Below are 17,817 nucleotides of genomic sequence, written 5' to 3' on the forward strand. Positions count from 1 at the left end.
GCAATTGTCGTCAGTTTGGCTCAAATAAACTCTTATAAGTTTTTCCTTAGGCTGGATGTTTTTCATCGACATCTTTAAAATAATTGAGGACCCCTCAAATAGTTATTGTGGGTTCTTACTATCAGTATTGCATATTAGGAATTAAAACATTTAAAAACTAGTATTTTATGAATTTAATTTTTTAAAATAAACTTATTGGGCCAGCCCGGTGGCTCAGGCGGTTGGAGCTCCGTGCTCCTAACTCCGAAGGCTGCCGGTTCGATTCCCACATGGGCCAGTGGGCTCTCAACCACAAGGTTGCCGGTTCAACTCCTCGAGTCCCGTAGGGATGGTGCGCTCCGCCCCTGCAACTAAGATTGAACACAGCACCTTGAACTGAGCTGCCTCCCGGATGGCTCAGTTGGTTGGAGCGTGGGCTCTCAACCACAAGGTTGCCGGTTCGATTCCTCAAGTCCCGCAAGTGATGGTGGGCTGTGCCCCCTGCGACTAGCAATGGCAACTGGACCTGGAGCTGAGCTGCGCCCTCCACAACTAAGACTGAAAGAACAACTTGACTTGGAAAAAAAAAAGTCCTGGAAGTACACACTTTTCCCCAATAAAGTCCTGTTCCCCTTCCCCAATAAAATCTTTTGTAAAAAACAAAAAATAAACTTATTGTGTGTTAGGGCTTAAATTACATACCCTGAAAATTCATATATTTAAGTCTTAACCCCATACCTCAGAATGTGACCTTATTTTAAGATAGGGTATCTCTAGAGGTAATTAAATTAAAATGAGGTCACTAGGGTGAGCAGTGCTCCCATATGACTGGTGTCCTTCTAAAAAGGGGAAATTTGGAGACACAGGCATACAGGGTAGTCTGCTTTTGCCCACTTGTATTTGACTTCTTTTACCCCTCTGGTAGAAATAATGTTTAAATTATAAGGCAGGGACCAGCCCAGTGGCCTAGGTGGTCCTAAGGTCAAGGTCGTGCTCCTAACACCAAGGTCGCTGGTTCGATTCCCACATGGTCCAGTGAGCTGCACCCTCTACAGCTAAGATTGTGAACAACAGCTCTCCCTGGAGCTGGGCTGCCATGAGCAGCCAGAGGTTGGCGCCAGCTGCTGAGTGCTACCCTGTGCAAAGGCTACCGTGTGCTGCCATGAGCGGCCGGCAGCAATCGTGAGCAGCCAGCAGCCAGGGATAGCTGCAGTGAGCTGCCGTGAACGGCTGACCAACCACGGAATACCTCAGCGCAAGGGGGTATGCGCAAGGCTCTTAATACCAGCATGGGCCAGGAAGCTATGTACTACACAACTAGACTGAGAAACAACAGGCTTGAACAGGAGTGGTGGGGGGGGGGGCGGGGGAGGAAGAAAGTGTGGGGGGAGAGGAAGGGGGGGAGTAGAAGGCAGCAGGTACCCCAAAGACAAAATGGGGAAGTCCCAGGCCTCCCCTTGTGCACTTCCCGGCTGGAAGAGCAGGCCCGGCTTCATACCAGCCCATCTCATCCCAGCATGTATACTGCGGCGACTCATGGGACCGGGGTTGTGGACCCCTACAGGCTAGGAGGCCCCGTTCCCTGCCATTCAGACGCCCTTCTGTGGATTGAGCTCTACCTCGCTGGCAGCCTCCGAAGACTCGCAGTCAGTGCTGACGGTGGGCACCACCCGCTCAGAATCGCCCCTATTGGCCAAAGGCGAGCGAAGGCTCCCATTGGTCGAAGGTTCAACTAACGGAGGCTCTAGTGGCGGGCGCTGCTGCGCGCGCCGCTCGGCCTTCTGGGAGTTGTAGTCACAGCGTCTCTGGCGTGGTCGCCATTGTCCGACGGGTGGCGTATGGAGTCGTCCTGCAGCGGGGCTGGCTCTCGGGTTTTAGGTCGTCCCAGGCGCCTATCCTTAACCTGTCGGTTCAGGATGGACCCCGAGGAGGACACCACACCATTGGCGATGGCTACGGGACCGCCCGCGGAACGATTTCAGGTAACAATAATAACGATGGCAGCAGCCCCTGGGCCAAGCGTCTCCTACAGATACTGAACCTTTAACCTTCTCAGCGCGTGGTTAGCAGGGCGCGGGCATTATCTCCATTTACACAAGGGGAAACAGGCGCAGGTCGGGGCACGCTAACTGGCACGGCGGGTAAGGGATGGGTTCGGAATCGAACCCCGGCCATCTGGTCCCAGAGTGCGCATGCCCAAGTGATACTCTGGCCTCCCCGTTCTGAGATGGAGCTTTGGGTCGTTCTGGAGGACACGGCTGGCCCAGCTCCCGCCAATGCCATTCCCCTCGCCCCGAAGGCCAACCACCGTGATGATGGGTAATAGAGCGCCGAGGTGGCAGGTATTACCGAATAGAGATGCTTTGATGCATGGAGTCAACAGAAGCGAAGCCTCTGGCCTGTGGACGGGCACAACCTCTGGGGGTAAGGAGAAGTCACCACGCACCCCCGTTAGTGGGCTGGGAATGACTACCAGACCCCCCAATACCACCCTGTGCGGCTGTGGGGGAACTGCAGTGCAGGGCGGTCAGTGTTTGCAAGGCCATTTGGGGAGGCACCTGATTCAGAGCTCCAGCTTTGAATTCTAGACGAAGTGGCCGTCGCCTTTGTTCTCCGTAAAGTGCTATCTCCACGTTGGCAAAAATAATTCATGATATCTGAAACATCTTTGAAATTAAGTACTTTTTGTATTTTGTTGTTCATAGGGGTCGGCATTATTTCAGATTTGGCAAAATGAGATAATTGATAATTTTAGATTTGCATGTTTTCAGTTGTGTGTCACAGATTTGCATGAAATGCAGCCACCCTTTAGTTTGTTTTTGCTGCGGATGTTGGAGCAGGGAGTGAACAGTGTCAAAGAAAATCAGCTGCACGGTAGCTAAAGCAGTAAATACAGATTTCATTTAGGAACTATTGCAGTAAAGAGACCGGTATAGAACTGAGCTCAATTCTGAGTACAACAAATGAGCTTTTATAGCAGGGATTGGGAGATTCTTGCTGAAGCAGGCCAAGTGATCAGCTCTTACCTAGACGATTGTGGGGATGAGAACTTTGACAAAGATATCAAGAGTGATCACATATGGGGAGGGTAGGGATCCTGCCTAAACCGACTTGACAGGATTTTTCATAAAACTGGGTGATGCAGAAATGGACACAGATCCCTAAAGGTCAAGGCCTAGATGAGAAGAGGGTTCAGAGAAGCCAGGCTAAAGTTTGATCAAGGAAAGAATCTTTATCAGAAGTAAGAGAGGCTTGGGCCGGCCTGGTGGCTCAGGCCGGTTGGAACTCCATACTCCTAACGCCGAAGGCTGGTGGTGCGATTCCCAATTGGGCCAGTGGGCTCTAAACCACAAGGTTGCCAGTTCGACTCCCACAAGGGATGATGGGCTGTGCCCCCTGCAACTAACAATGGCAACTGGACCTGGAGCTGAGCTGCACCCTCCACAACTAAGATTGAAAGGACAACTACTTGACTTGGGAAAAGTCCTAGAAGTACACACTGTTCCCCAATAAAGTCCTGTTCCCCTTGCCCAATAAAATCTTTTAAAAAAAAGAAAAAGAAGTAAGAGAGGCTTAAGAGGAAGTCTGTTATCTGTTGCTGTGTAACAAATAATCCAAACACGTAGTGGTCCAAAATAATAATAAATATTATCTCACAGTTTCTGGTGATAGGAATCCTGGAATTACTTAGCTGGTGGTTCTGGCCTGGGTCCATGAGGTTATAGTCAAGATGTCAACCTGGACTGCTGTCACATAAGACTTGACTGGGGCTGGAAGAGCCATCTCCAAGATGGCTCACTCACATGACAGTCGGCAGGAGGTCTCAGTTCCTTCCCACATGGGCCTCTGTGGGCTTCTTGGGTGTTCTCACAGCATGGCATCTCACTTCTCACAGAGCAAGTGATCCAGGAGAGGGCAAGGTAAAAGGCACAATGCCTTTTGTGACCTGAGGTCAGTATTCACACTCTGTCATTTCCACAATATCCTATCAGTTATACAAATCAAACCTGCTCAGTATAGGAGGGGACTACACAAGACTGGAATCATTGAGGCCATCTCGGAGTCTGGCCACCACAGGAGGCAAGGTGCAGAAGTGGAGGGCTTTGAGGTATAGTGTGTTAGCTTTCTGTGGTTGCTATAACAGATTACCGCAAACTTGTTGGCTTAAAACAGTACACATTTATTCTCACAGTTCTGGAGGTTAGAAGTCTGAAATCAATTTCACTGGGTTGGAATCAAGGTGTAGGCAGAGCCATCCTTCCTGTGGAGGCTCTAGGGGAGAATCCGTTTCCTGGCCTTTTCCAGCCATTTAGAACTATAGACTTTGCATTCCTTGCCTCCTGGCCCTTTGTCCATCTTCAAAGCCAGCAGCTTGGCATCTTGCTTTAGTTGTCACATTGTCATCTGCATTCTCTGATTAAATGTCCACCTGCCTTCCCCTGAGAAGGACATTTGTGATTGCATTTAGAATCCCATCTTAAAATCCTTAGTCACGTCCACAAACTTCCTTTTGCCATTTATGGTAACATTCACAGGTTCCTGGAACTAACCCAGATATCTTTGGGGGCCATTATTTAGCCAACCATAGCCAAGCTGAAAGGGGTCAACCTATATCTAAAGGTGAGAAGGAGCCTGACGAGTGGGAGCCAGAGAGATACCTAGTGTTAACTAAGACATGGTGGGCGGGGGGCAGTGATGAGATACTGGCTGATGCTGGGTGGTCACATCAGCTCTGAGAGAGTGTGTGGGTCTGACACAGCCCATCCCTCCAGGCCCACAGTGCAGAGCAAGAGGAGGACTGCAGGGGACTGAGGTAGACCAGCAGCGAGAGTCACAAGACAGCAAGGAGTGGGTTCCTGCTAGAATTCCAGGAGGAGATATGAAGGACTCATGTGATGCCATAGAAAGGCCTTGTGACCTGGACAGACCAGTAGTCAGGGGACCCGGTGCCTGGGCTGTCACTGCAACCCAAGCAGAGTCGGTAATGGCGGGTGGACGCAGGAGGCCCAGGGAGCATGTGTCAGGGTTGGAGGACCTTCTTAGTGGGAGGTGAGGGTACAGGGACAGAAGCAGAGCCCTCTGTTCCCAGCCACAAGCTTCTGCAAGTTGCCTGCACAATTTTTGTCAGAGCCATACGCCACCCTAATGTTTTTAAAATTTACTTGTGTTTTCTTTAAAGAAAATACCTTTTAGAATTGAGGTATTTGGTGTATGATTTGATTTCCATTTCCCTGGTGGCTAATGAGGTTGAGCATCTTGTGATTATTTGCTATTTGTATATTTCCTTTCATATCTTCTTTTAAGAAATATCTGTTTAGATCCTTTGTTTTATTTAGATTGCCTTTATTATTGAGTTGTAAGAGTACTTTGTATCTTCTGGATACCAGTCCTTTTATCAGATGTGTGATTTGCAATTAGTATCTCCCATTATGTGGGTGTCTTTTCACTTTCTTGATAGTGTCCATTGGAGCACAAAAGTTTTTAATTTTGATGAAGTCCAATTTATTTATTTTGTTGGCTGTGCTTTTGTTTTCCTAAGAATCCTTTGCCAGTTCCAAGGTTATAAAGATTTATCCCTATCTTTTTTCTAAGAGTTTAATAGTTTTAGCTCTAACATTTATGTCTTTGGTCCTTTTTGAGTTAACTTATATATGGTGTAAGGTTGGAGACCAACTTTATTTTGCATGTAGTTATCCAGTTGTCCAGTAGGAAGTGCTTTACAGCCACTTACTCCCCATCACAGCCCCCAAGGAGACAAGGAAACAGGGAGGCAGAGGTGGGGACCTGCTCCATGCTTCTTGAGGAGAAAGTGGCAAAGCCAAGATTGTTCCAGAGATATCTAGCTTTTGACCATGGCCACAGCCAGCCCACAAAAGGGTTTCATTTATGGAACAGGTTTTAAATACATTGTATCAACTTATAAAAATTAAAAGTTTTAACTGAAAAACATAACCTAGTTTTCAGCTTCTCACCAGAGACTAGCAGTTCTGACCACATGGGGCCTATATTTCCCCACAATCTATTGGTTCTGAGTCCCAGGTGCCCCATGAGACAGGGCACGTGTTATCTGTCACTTCCAGTGTCACCTCTCACAGGTTAAATACCGGTAGACTCTTACACTGGCCCACTTCGGTTACTTGTAAGCCTGCTTGGTCACTGAAGGCAAGTGAATTTCTGACTCTTAACTGTACACTCCTCTTTTCAGGGAGGATGAGGAGCCTTGCTTGGAATCTGAGGATTAGTGTATCAGTTAATTGTAACTGAGTAACAAACTGTCCTAGTTTGTTAGGATAGTACCTAGTGCCTTTAGACACTAACCATTTCTTTAGCCCACAGATGTGCAAGTCAGCAGTTTAGACAGGTCTCTGTTGGCACCTTCTCCTGAAATCAGTTGTAGGTCAGCTATGGTTAGCTCTGATCTCGTCTGGATACTCTCACATGTCCTCGCTATACAACCCACACCTACATGCAGCAACCCAGTGGTGCCCCGCAAGACCTGATTCATGTTGCCCAGAACATGCACTTTCTCAGGACACTGGCCTGCCCATCTTCTCCATCCTCATTCCTCCTCCTCTTCCTGAGAGCACTGATGGGAACGGTCCAGCTGATCGAACGCGTGTGAAAAATTTCAGGAGCCAGTGACCTTCCGGGATGTGGCTGTGGACTTCACCCAGGAGGAGTGGGGGCAGCTAGGCCCTGCCCAGAGGATCCTGTACCGCGATGTGATGCTGGAGACCTTTGGGCACCTGCTGTCTGTGGGTAAGGCCCACTTCCAGAACTGATGGTCAGATTCCTGCAGTAACTTATTCTTCATGGGTTATAGGTCTTAGGGCCTCTGGTATGAGAACTTGACCTCAGGCTGGGGATCAGGGATTTTGTTTCCTCCTTCCCTGTAGGACATGCAAACAGGGGTGTATTTGCCCTTTTCTGTCCCATTGCAAAGCCTTCACCTTGTTGTGAGGTGTCCACGTGTCCTGATGGTCAGGAGCCCCGGGTAGGAGACTGGGCTCGTTCCTACTCTCTAGATCAGACCCCCACATCCTTTGTCTTTCCCTGTTTCCAGGGCCTGAGCTTCCGAAACCTGAAGTCATCTCCCAGCTAGAGCAAGGAGCTGAGCTGTGGGTGGTGGACAGAGGAATCACCCAGCGCTGCTGTCCAGGTGAGAACACGCCAAGTGGGAACCCCTATCGGGAGCAGTCCAGTAGGTGACTGCAGGTGTGCTGCTTGGAAAGGGTGGTGTGTCGGGGTTCCTGAGAACATCCTCAGATTCAGCGATTACAGCAAAAGGTTACAGGGCACAGTCAGCGAAGGGAGAAGGCACATGGGGCACAGTCCAGAGAAAGCTGGGCTTCAAGTCCTGCCCAGTGGTGCTATGTTTGTGGTGAGTTTTCACAGTGCCAAAGGAAGCTAACACAGCTTCGCTTCTCTGCACTGTAAGGAGGGGGGAGCCTGTGCCTGCCTAAGGGGCAGTCCTTACTCTGGAGGGTTCAGCACTGAGGGCTGCTCCCCCACAGTTAACTAGAGGCAGGAGGGCACCTCCACTTGAGTTTTCGAAAACTGAGTTGCCCATCTCTCCCCAGCCTGCTGCTTCTGCGCTTCATTCAGCATCTGCCTCCCTGCGCCTGAGGGCAGGGCTTTTCAACTGTCCAGGTCACTGCTTTGTCTCCAGCATGTGGGGCCAGATAAGAAATATGTTAGGCTTTGGGGGCCATGTGCAGTCTCTGTGTTTGTTTTCTGTCGTTGCTGTAACAAATTACTACAAACACAGTACCTTAAACAATACACACTTAATTATCTCACACATCTGTCGATCAAACTTGGTTTGTCTGCTCCAGGTCTCACAAGGCCAAAATCAGAGTATCAGCCTGGGAGGCTTATAGGGAGGTTTGGGAAGACTCTGAGTTCAGGTGTCCAGACTCACTCAGGTCATTGGCAGAATTCAGCTCCATGCATCCTAGCACTGAGGTTCCTGTGTCCTTGAGACTGTCGTCCAAGAGGTGTTCTCAGCTCGGGAAGGCACCTGCACCCCCTGGCCAATGTCCCCTGCACAGCCAGCCTGTCCTTCTACCTCCTTCTGCTTACAAACGTTCAGGGGTTGCTTTGGGCCCACCCAGGTAATCCAGCATCATCTCCCTATTTTAAGGTTTAAGGTCCGCTGATTAGTGACCTTCATGTCCAACCCTTTCACAGCAGTATCTTGATGACTGTCTGATTGCCATGGGACAGCTTTAGAATTCTGCCTGTCTCTGTTACATAGTTGTTGTTTTTTCCCCTATGGGTCTTTAACAACATGAAAACCATCCATAACTTGGGAGCTTTATTTTCCGGCCCCTGATCTAGGCCCATACCTGACTCATGACAGGTGCTCAGGAAATTTTTGTTGAATGAATGAATGAGTGAGGCTGTGTTTGCAGATGGGGCACTTAGTATCAACATAAAAGCTGAATCAGGATTTCCTTAGAGGCCAGGCAGGTGGTTAGGCTGCAGACCCAAGGTGTTGGGGTCCTGTCGCCTTCTGTGTCTTCTCCACCAACCCCTCAGAGCTCCTTGGTTTTCTTTCAGGCTGGGAGCCTGGGCTTGAAGGCCAAGCAGAACTCACAGAGCAGAGCCTTCCTGAGGGGGAGGCATCCCCTGTCACAGAGAGGGGGGTCTTCCTGAGGGATGTTCCCTATCCTGCCATACGGGGGGAAGGCTGGAACCGTGAGGGCCAGGTAAAGGCTCCTGAGAAGGACCAATTGGAATGTTGCCCGAAGGAAGCAGCAATTCAAGATGGAAGCCATGAAAGTCTCAGACTTGGGGAAAATCCTGTGGTGAATTCAGACCCAAACCCATTCCTGGAGGTTTCTGGGAGAGGATATTTCTGGACTCACGACTCACAGGTTACAAATTCGGAAAGTGACTCCAGCTTAGTGGGTCAGCACACAGGCGCCTCGGGAGAATGGCCACGTGACAGCAGCAGCTGCAGCTCAGCCTCCCGCCAGGCAGCTGCAGGTGTGGAGCTCATGCAGAGCCCAGTGCGGGAGAAGCCCTACAAGTGCGCGGACTGCGGGAAGGCCTTCAGCCACAACGCGCACCTCACTGTGCACAGGCGCATCCACACGGGGGAGCGGCCCTACGTGTGCAGAGAGTGCGGCAAGGCCTTCAGCCAGAACTCCTCGTTGGTGCAACACGAGCGCATCCACACGGGACACAAGCCCTACAAGTGCGCCGAGTGTGGCAAGTGCTTCTGCCACAGCACGCACCTCACTGTGCACCGCAGGATTCACACCGGGGAGAAGCCCTACGAGTGCCAGGACTGCGGGCGCGCGTTCAACCAGAACTCCTCCCTGGGCCGGCACAGGCGCACACACACGGGCGAGAGGCCATACTCCTGCAGCGTGTGCGGGAAGGCCTTCTCACGGACCACGTGCCTGTTCCTGCACCTGAGGACTCATACGGAGGAGCGGCCCTACGAGTGCAACCACTGTGGCAAGGGCTTCAGGCACAGCTCCTCCCTGGCCCAGCACCAGCGCAAGCACGCCGGGGAACAGCCCTATGAGTGCCGCCAGAGGCTGGTCTTTGAGCAGAGGGCCGCACTGACCCAGCACGAGTGGGCAGACTCCCTGGGCTGCAACCCAGCTTTGAATCCCAGTGACAGGGCTCTTCGGAACGACAGGCCCTTCAAATGCGGTCAATGTGGGAAGTGTTTCATTCAGAGCTCGCACCTCATCCGGCACCAGGTAACTCACACAAGGGAGGAGCCCTGTGGCCGTAACCGGCAGCGGGAGCAGCCCCGTGTCCGGGGCTCCCATCAGCACGTGTGCCCAGGGGAGAGCCCTGGGGGCGGGACAAAGGCCGGACAGCCTGCAAGCAGGGCGCTTGCCCTATTTGACATCCACGAAATCATGCAAGAGAAAAGCCCCGTGCACGTTATTGGGGTAGAAGAATCTTCCGTGGGCACTTCTGTATTATTTGACATCAGAGACTCCACATAGGGGAGAATGTCTACAGATGACTTTGAACCACAGGTACAAAAATTTGGTAAGTCCACATGGGTATTCATGGAAAGGGGGGGTGGGGGTAAAGATGCCCAAGGTGACTTCTGATTTCCTAAGGAAAGGTGCTTCCCAAAACTCCCGAGATTGGTAGTTCTCAGATCTCTCAAGCCACAGGTGATGTAACCTACACATGTGTTTAATGTCAAAATAATCACTATATGGCCCCATTTTCTAAAGGATAATTAAAACAGAAGTAATTTATGATGACGTGTACTGAGTTGGTGTGGAATCTCTGCATATGACTGGTCTGTAATGCTGGGGACCTGGTCACTGCCTGTTGCTTGCCGTCTGGTATACAGGGTGTGGTGTTGGCCACAGAAATGTGAGGAGTATTCCTGTATGGGATCTGATTTTCCAAAGTGGTGACTCACTCTTGTAAAAGTTTTGGATGAAACAAAGTGCTGTTGCATTTCTGGAAAATTATGTATAAAATTCTAAGCATGTAGGAATTGATGTGTGTTTGGATGTGAAGGCGACTTAGGGTCCCAGTTCATACTTACAGGCAGGTTGTTTCATACACACAGGGATCCCAGGGGCCAGTCTGCACTTCACAGTCATTAGAGCACGCTTGGCACTCACCCACATCAGCCATACTCATGCCCAAATCAGATGACAAACCACCATGAAATTCCACAACATTCCCTGGCATATCACTGCTTCTGTTGAAAACCGTTGCCTTAAAACAGCCAGTGCTGCTAGAAGCCTCAATCGGTTGGTTTTGTCCCACAAAAGACATTTGGTGATGTCTGGAGACATTTTGGTTGTTATGACTGGCGGGAGGGAGGGGTGCCACTGACCTCTAATGGGTACAGGCCAGAGATGCTGCTTAACATCCTGTGATGCCCAAGACAGACCCCTCAATAAAGAAAAGGCCCCATCCCATGTGTGCTGGGGTAGACGCCATGAGCAGCACCACAGCCGACGTTGTCTAAACTCTGCATTGCTTGATCAGTGCTATGCTAACAATCCCTTATGTTTGATTTTAACAAATGATATTAGCTAGTTTATGCACAATGTGTTTTGTAGTAATTTTTTAAACCTTTTTGCAGGATTCGTAATTGGTGTGGAGAAAGGAAGAGAATCTGCTTATTTTTCTGATTAATCTAAATTTTAGCATTTTATTGTGGACACTAAAACATGGACAATATATTTTCACTAGTACCCCTACCTGCCACAGGATTATTTTCACCCGGGTCCCAGAAACCATGTGATTTCATCCATTTTTTCTGAGTATATCTCTAAAAAGCAAAGACTTTTAGAAACAGATATAACCATGTTGGTCCCTGGGGACAAAACCGCTTCCATAAGTACAGTGAGCATCACCTGCCGCCTTCACGGTGTTGATGTTGCTGTGACAGGGCAGACAAGGCGGTGGGTGCAGTGCTGGGCAGCGGTCCCCAGGGGGTGCTCCAGATTCTTCCTCACCGGGCAGCGCAGTAAAGAAAACAAATGCTCACTTCACTTAAGAATGTTTGTGATGAAGCAGGATGAATTATTAATTTTTTAAAATCTCAAAACTGTATAACCATTTTCATATCTAAGTGGAAATAACAGTAATTCATCAATATATCATCAAATGTCCAGTGTTCAGATGTTCTTGGTTGCCTCATAAATTGTTTTGTTTTTTACTTGGTTTGTTCTAATCATTGGTTTGAGCTAAACAAGATTGACACTTTTCATAGGTCTCTTTCTTTTTAAGTCTCTTAATATTTAGTTTTCTGGGGAAGAAAAAAAACCAACAGAGTAAGCTAAATGTTGTCCCAATCTCAAGCTTGCCCATCAGACCCTCCTTGCTTTTACCTGGTGAAATGACTTCTGATTTGGCATCATGCCACCGGGTTGTGTTGAAGGGTCTTGTGGATTGTGTGACTCCCACTGCTCTCAGAGTCAGCTCCCCATCTTGCATGGGGGTCTCTGCTGGAGGTCTCGGCTGCCAGTGCCAAGTACAGCCAGACCTCTGAGAAAATTGTTTCTTTTTATACGATGCAGGACATGCTAACATGACTATTTTAATGTCACAGTTCAAAACTTCACCTTGATTATCTCCTTGCTTTCCTCCAGTTTTACACCTGAGGAAAGCAAAGCTTTCTGAACTATGTCCATGCTGTTCTTGACATAAAGAATACTGTGGTCTAAGTGTGATCCTTGGTGTCTCATAGCCCAAGGTATGTAAAAACCAAGGATTCAAACTACTTGCTTTCGCACCTAAAATGAAACAAACATGCATAAGCAAGATGCCTGTCCCAATGGGACTACTGTCACAGGCACTATTATACAGAGCATGGCCTTTGTTTCCTATTCCCACTGCAGTTGCATTTGAAGTCAGATATACACCATAAACATCAAAAATTGGAAGAAAGGAACACTGATCATGGCATATCTCAGCTTGTAGAAATTGCTTCCTAAAAATATCCCACAGAACAAATGTTGGGTTGGCAGAACATAGAGTTGAACGGAAGAAATGGCGTCCTGGAAAAATATAGCAGCAGTTCTGATGGCTTTGTTGGAACGATTGAGCATCAGGCCTCACCGCCAAGCATCACAGTTAAGTGTCAGAACTCTGTGACAGCCTTTTGTGTCCTTTGTGTTCTTCGGATGCTGTGAGTGCCACAACAATGGGGTTTCTGTGGTAGCCGAGCTGGCTTTGCAGCTCATCTCCAGTTTCTGTCTCCAAGACCCTCTCAAAGCCCTGGGTGCATTTCTGTGTACCCAACTTCCCTCTGGGGTTGTCCTCGTGTATCTCCCTTGTCAGCCCTCATTTTTCACAGCTCTGTCCTTATACCCCAGCCACACCATCGTCCATTTCATTCTTGGCAGATACCTTTCCATTTGCATAGCTGAGAAAAGGTGTGTTTTCAGGCAGACAGGCAGGGCCTCAGTGATGGTTCTGTGAGGTAGTAGTATTCTATATATAAGGAAGGTAAAGCATGGGACAAAAGTACATAGTAACTAGAACAAAAGTAAACATCCCAAGGTTACACAGCCAGGAGGTGGAGGTACAATTTGAAGTCAACACCCAGTTAACAATGGCTTTAAACAAATTAGGTTTTCTTTGAAGGCTGTCCCTGCAGCATCTCTGCTACTTCAGAGGCAGTGTTTTCTGCAGCCCTTGGAACCTTTCCCTCAGTTGGAGTGAGGCTGCTGTGGCATCAGCCATTGCATCCAAATCAAGACTTGAAGAAGGGAAGGGAAGGCCAGTACTCATCTCTGATGAGGTTTCAAAGAAAGGCTGCCCCAGAAGCCTCCAGCAAATGCCCACTTATGTCTCATTGGCCCAGATGGGGTCACAGGGCCACCCCTAGTAACAAGGAGGTTGGAGAGTTAGTATTTAGCTTTTCCAACCTCCGTGTCACAGACCTGTACCCTGAGAAAGGGGCTTGGGAAATGGGTAATGGGTTGGCAACCAGCAGCATTTGCCACCTTTCTCATCCAGTTTTGCTGGGGCTTCCTATTGCCTTGATCAGGCGCCACTGTCTTTTGGCCCCATTGCTTCATCTCCTGGATTGTCCAGCCTGTCCTTGCAATGCTCAGTCCCCTGGTATTCTGGGGTCCTGCCCTCTTCTGGATCCCTTCCACCTCTTGAGGGCCTTCTTGTCCTCCCCTCACCTCTTAAATGTTGGAGTCCCCAGGACAGTGCCCGGGAGACCCACCTTGTGCTCCATACCCTTCCCAGATGTCCTCATCTACACCCATGCCTTTGTGCTGCTCACTGCCAAATCTTGGCCTCTGGTGCCGAGTTTTGAGTTTCAGGCTGAAGGAAGTGTATGCTGCTGGGCAGCTCAAACCAGTCCCCTTTACTTTGGTCCCTTTCATGGGATACGTTGGCACCACCATCCCATCCCTGGAGCCAGAAGGTAGGTATCCTGTTGGCCTCCCTTGTATCTATTCTTTGTGGGCCGACCTCTACAAGCCTTACCACCTAAACGTCCATTCCCCACTTCATCCTGTCTTCACTACCACCACCGCTGGTGCTGGGCAGCCCTGAGAGGAGAAGCGACATGTCACCAAGTGGCCCAGCCACCAAAGCCCCACTTTTGACTGTTCCTTCTCACTGTCCCATCAGCGGTATGGGGTGCAGACTCAGGAATGTTCCAGCTACTAGTGCTGTCTGGCGAGCGGAGACCTGGCTGTGACTTCATGGTTCTAGATGGCTATGGAAGCTGGCCCTGAGATTGCCCCGTTCTTTCTACCTGCACCCCAAAATGGCAGCTCCTGAAGGGTCATGCTTCCATGGTTTTCAGAGTGGACACTGGATGGACTGAGATCACAGTGGCCTCGCTGAGTAAGCTGGGAACCAGCTCATCACTCGGCACTCGCCTCCCTGCCCCAGGCAGCAAATATCTTGGCAATTTTCCGTTTCTCATTCCGGGTCATGTTTTCTAGGCATAATGCTCTTAGTGACTTCCTTGTAGATATTTGTAAACAGATAAGAAACTCCTCAGGGGATATTACTATAAGCTAGAGAAAATACATGGTTTTGATAGTTTATAAAAGTAATGCAAATTCTTTGTAGCAAAACCTGGAAAATGCACGAAAGTAAAAGAATACACAAAAGTATGAAGATTTATTTAAAATTTAATTCTTCATACTTCTATCATCCAGAGATGGTCATTACCATTAAGATTTTGTTAATTGTCCTTGTAATTTTTTCTTTAAAATATGTGTGTATACATACAGTGTAACACTAAACCTTATACATACAAAATACATGTATACGTAGTTATCTTATATTTAGAAAATTGGACTCCCTCCTAGTTCTCTTGTAACACGTGCTTCTTACTACATTTTCAGCATTTTCCTCTGACAGTGAATTTCATACAGCTTTTTAAATTACTTTTCAGGAGGACTGTGGCAATGGGCCCTCCACCCAGCATTTTACCAGCCTTTTATCCAAAAGGGGGAGGAGATTTTTGTACAGTTTCAGGGGGAGTATGCATTGACACAGCCTCCGTAGAGGGTAGCTCATCAGTTGCTATCTAACTTACAAACACACAAACCCTTTGTCTCCGCAAACCTGTTGCTGGGAGTGGATCCTACAGGTGCAGACTGTACATGGTTTTCACTACAGTGTTGATTTCAAAACTAAAAATTTGGAACCAACCTCAGTGGCCACAATGGGGAATTAGCTAAGTGATTTATGGTGTGGAATGGAGAACGACAGACTTAAAAATGGAAACTCTTTATGTACTAACGGGGGAGAGTTCCAAGATACAGTGTCAAATGAAAAGGTGTAAACAGTGTGTATAGTATGTTTCCCATTTGTGTAAAGAGGAAATATTTGCTTATACACACACACATCACACACACACACACAGAGTCTGTGAAAAGCTACAAAGTAGCCAGTTGCTCTTGGGGAGGAGAACTGGAAAGGGATGAGGAATAATTTTCAGTCTATATCTTTTGATATTTTTGGAATTTTGAAACATGTCAAAGTATTACTAGTTCAAAAAATTAACAAAAATCTCAACTCTTTCAAAAATCAAAGTTTGAGCATTTGTTACATTGTTATTCCCCTACTAAAACATCCATAGGACCTTGTCTCTTGGCCACACCTGTTCTGTATATACCCATGCGCATGTGTGTGTTAACGGAACAAGTTGAGTATAAAAATAGCTTTGACTCCATGATATTTCTTGCAAGCTGGTTGTAGCACATCAGTTTCCAAGTTATTTTATTAAATTCCCTATATCAGTCAGAGCACACACAAATTGTCGCCAAAGCTAAGTCTCTCATTGTCAGTGTCTCCTTACACATCCTCAAAGTCATTTGTGCAAAAAGTAACTAGTAAAAACACCTGAATTCAGTGTGAAAAGCAGTCTCCCATAGGCCTGTTGTAAGGAGATCCAAGGTGACCGTCTTCCAGAATGTGCTGTCCAATGTGCTAGCCACTAGCCACGTGTAGCTATTTAGATGTAATTTTAAATTAACCAAAATTAACATAAAAATGCAGTTCCTGGGTCACACTAGCCACATTTCAACTGCTCAGTAGTTACAGGTAGAATATTTCCATCAACATCTCAGAAAGTTCGGTGCTGGTCTAAAGGTAGGTGGCTGACAGTATGTGTGTGTGTGTGTGTGTGTGTGTGTGTGTATTTTTTTTTTTTTTTTTTTTTTAACTCTCCCCTTGTGATCAACTGACTGTAGTGGGAATGAAGGGTATCGCCAGGTTAGCCTATACATCAGGATTCTGCTTCACCAGGTGACACATGCTTTCCACTTGTGTATGACATTTTCATGTCCCACATTGTACTCAAGGACAACCGTTAATTAGGGAAGGTAATTTGCCTCACAAAGGGCCTAACCATTGTTGATTTTTAAGGAGTCATCGTGGATATACAGAAGAATGAATGTACAGAAACATTCATTGCATGTGTTTATCGTAGCTCAATTCCCATCTAACGGTGGGGAGGGTGATTTTGTGATTTATACTGAGAAACATTTGGTCTTTGTGCCCGCCCGCTTCTGGCACAGTAAAACCTGTGGAATTTCCTAAGTGATGAAAGCATAAAGGTGTCTTGGTATGTGACTGATATGACTTTTGAACTTAATCTAAGGAGGGGGCTGGTCACCAGGAGAACCAACCCTGTGCAGGTTGGACCTTTCAGTCCCATCCCTGACTTCCAGGTGGCGAGAGGGGCTGAAGGTTGAGTCAATTGCCAATTGCCAGTGATTTAGTCAGTCATGCCTATGTAATGAAGCCTCCATAAAAACCCTAAGGATAGGTTTTGGAGAGTTTCTGGGGGGTGAGCACATGGAGGTGCTGGGATAATGGCACACTTGGTTAGGGCACGGGAGCTCTGCACCCTTCCCCATACCCTCCCCTGTGCATCTCTTCTATCTGGTTATTCTTGAGTTACAGTTATTTCTCCTTAATCATAGGGGATATGTTCCAAGACACGCAGTAGGTGCCTGAAACTACAGATAGTACCAAACTCTATATACTGTTTTTTCTTATACATATGTACCTATGATAAAGTTTAATTTATAATTTAGGCACAATAAGAGATTAACAATAATAACATGCAATTATAACAATTATACACTAATAAAAATTATGTGAATGTGGTCTCTCAAAGTGTATTACACTATACTCACCTTTCTTGACCTGATGTGAGTTGATACATGCCTATGTGATGAGATGAAGTGAGGTGGATACACTGGACAAAGGGACAATTCATGTCCTGGGCAGGACGGAGTGGGATGGTGCAAGATTTCATCAAGCAACTCAGAACGGGGCGCAATTTAAAACTTATGAATTCTTTGTTTCTGTAATTTTCCATGTAATATTTTCAGACTGAAGTTGACTGTGGGTAACTGAAACATTGGACTGCTAAACCGCAGATAAGGGGACTACCATATAACATTTTATAATAAACCATTAATCTAGTGAGTCAGTGGGTTTCCTGAGGTCTGTGAGCACTCCGGCAAATTAAACCCAAGGAGGGGGTTGTGGAACCCTCTTATTGATAGCCAGTCTGTCAGTGTTACAGGACTGGACTTTGAACCAGCATCTGTGGGGGCACAGGGAACAGTCTTGGACCCAGCCCTCAACCTGTGGAATCTGGTGCTATCTCTAGGTAGATGGCGTCAGAATTAATTGCTTGTTGGTGTGGAGGAAATTGCTCCCTGCACACATTGTAACTGGGTACAGAATGGAAACGTAAATAAATTATGGTAAATTCATACAATGGGAAACTAGCCATGTAACAGAATCGGTTTCAAAAAAATGTTTAATGGAGAAATGTTCAGGGTCAGTAGAAAAAAACAGGAGTATGTACAATCTGGTGATTGTTTTAAATTA

General features: G+C 47.5%; 1 protein-coding gene across 3 annotated transcripts; it reads left to right on the forward strand.

Moving 5' to 3' along the window:
• The first annotated feature begins 1,778 nt into the window (after positions 1 to 1,778).
• On the forward strand, positions 1,779 to 17,817 carry ZNF8 (zinc finger protein 8). Of its 3 annotated transcripts, none has more exons than XM_074315520.1 (5): positions 1,779 to 1,961; positions 6,612 to 6,738; positions 7,043 to 7,138; positions 8,542 to 9,999; positions 12,327 to 17,817. In XM_074315520.1, exons 1-4 carry the CDS (start codon positions 1,818 to 1,820, stop codon positions 9,951 to 9,953), a joined length of 1,779 nt encoding a protein of 592 aa, XP_074171621.1. In that variant the 5' UTR covers positions 1,779 to 1,817; the 3' UTR covers positions 9,954 to 9,999; positions 12,327 to 17,817. The 3 variants fall into 3 exon arrangements, with proteins under 3 accessions (XP_074171621.1, XP_074171620.1, XP_074171619.1); XM_074315519.1 differs by lacking the exon at positions 12,327 to 17,817 and adding an exon at positions 11,066 to 12,314; XM_074315518.1 differs by lacking the exon at positions 12,327 to 17,817 and having other exon boundaries at positions 8,542 to 10,223.

The sequence above is a fragment of the Rhinolophus sinicus genome, linkage group LG11, assembly GCF_036562045.2.
Source record: "Rhinolophus sinicus isolate RSC01 linkage group LG11, ASM3656204v1, whole genome shotgun sequence".
Taxonomy (NCBI): domain Eukaryota; kingdom Metazoa; phylum Chordata; class Mammalia; order Chiroptera; family Rhinolophidae; genus Rhinolophus; species Rhinolophus sinicus.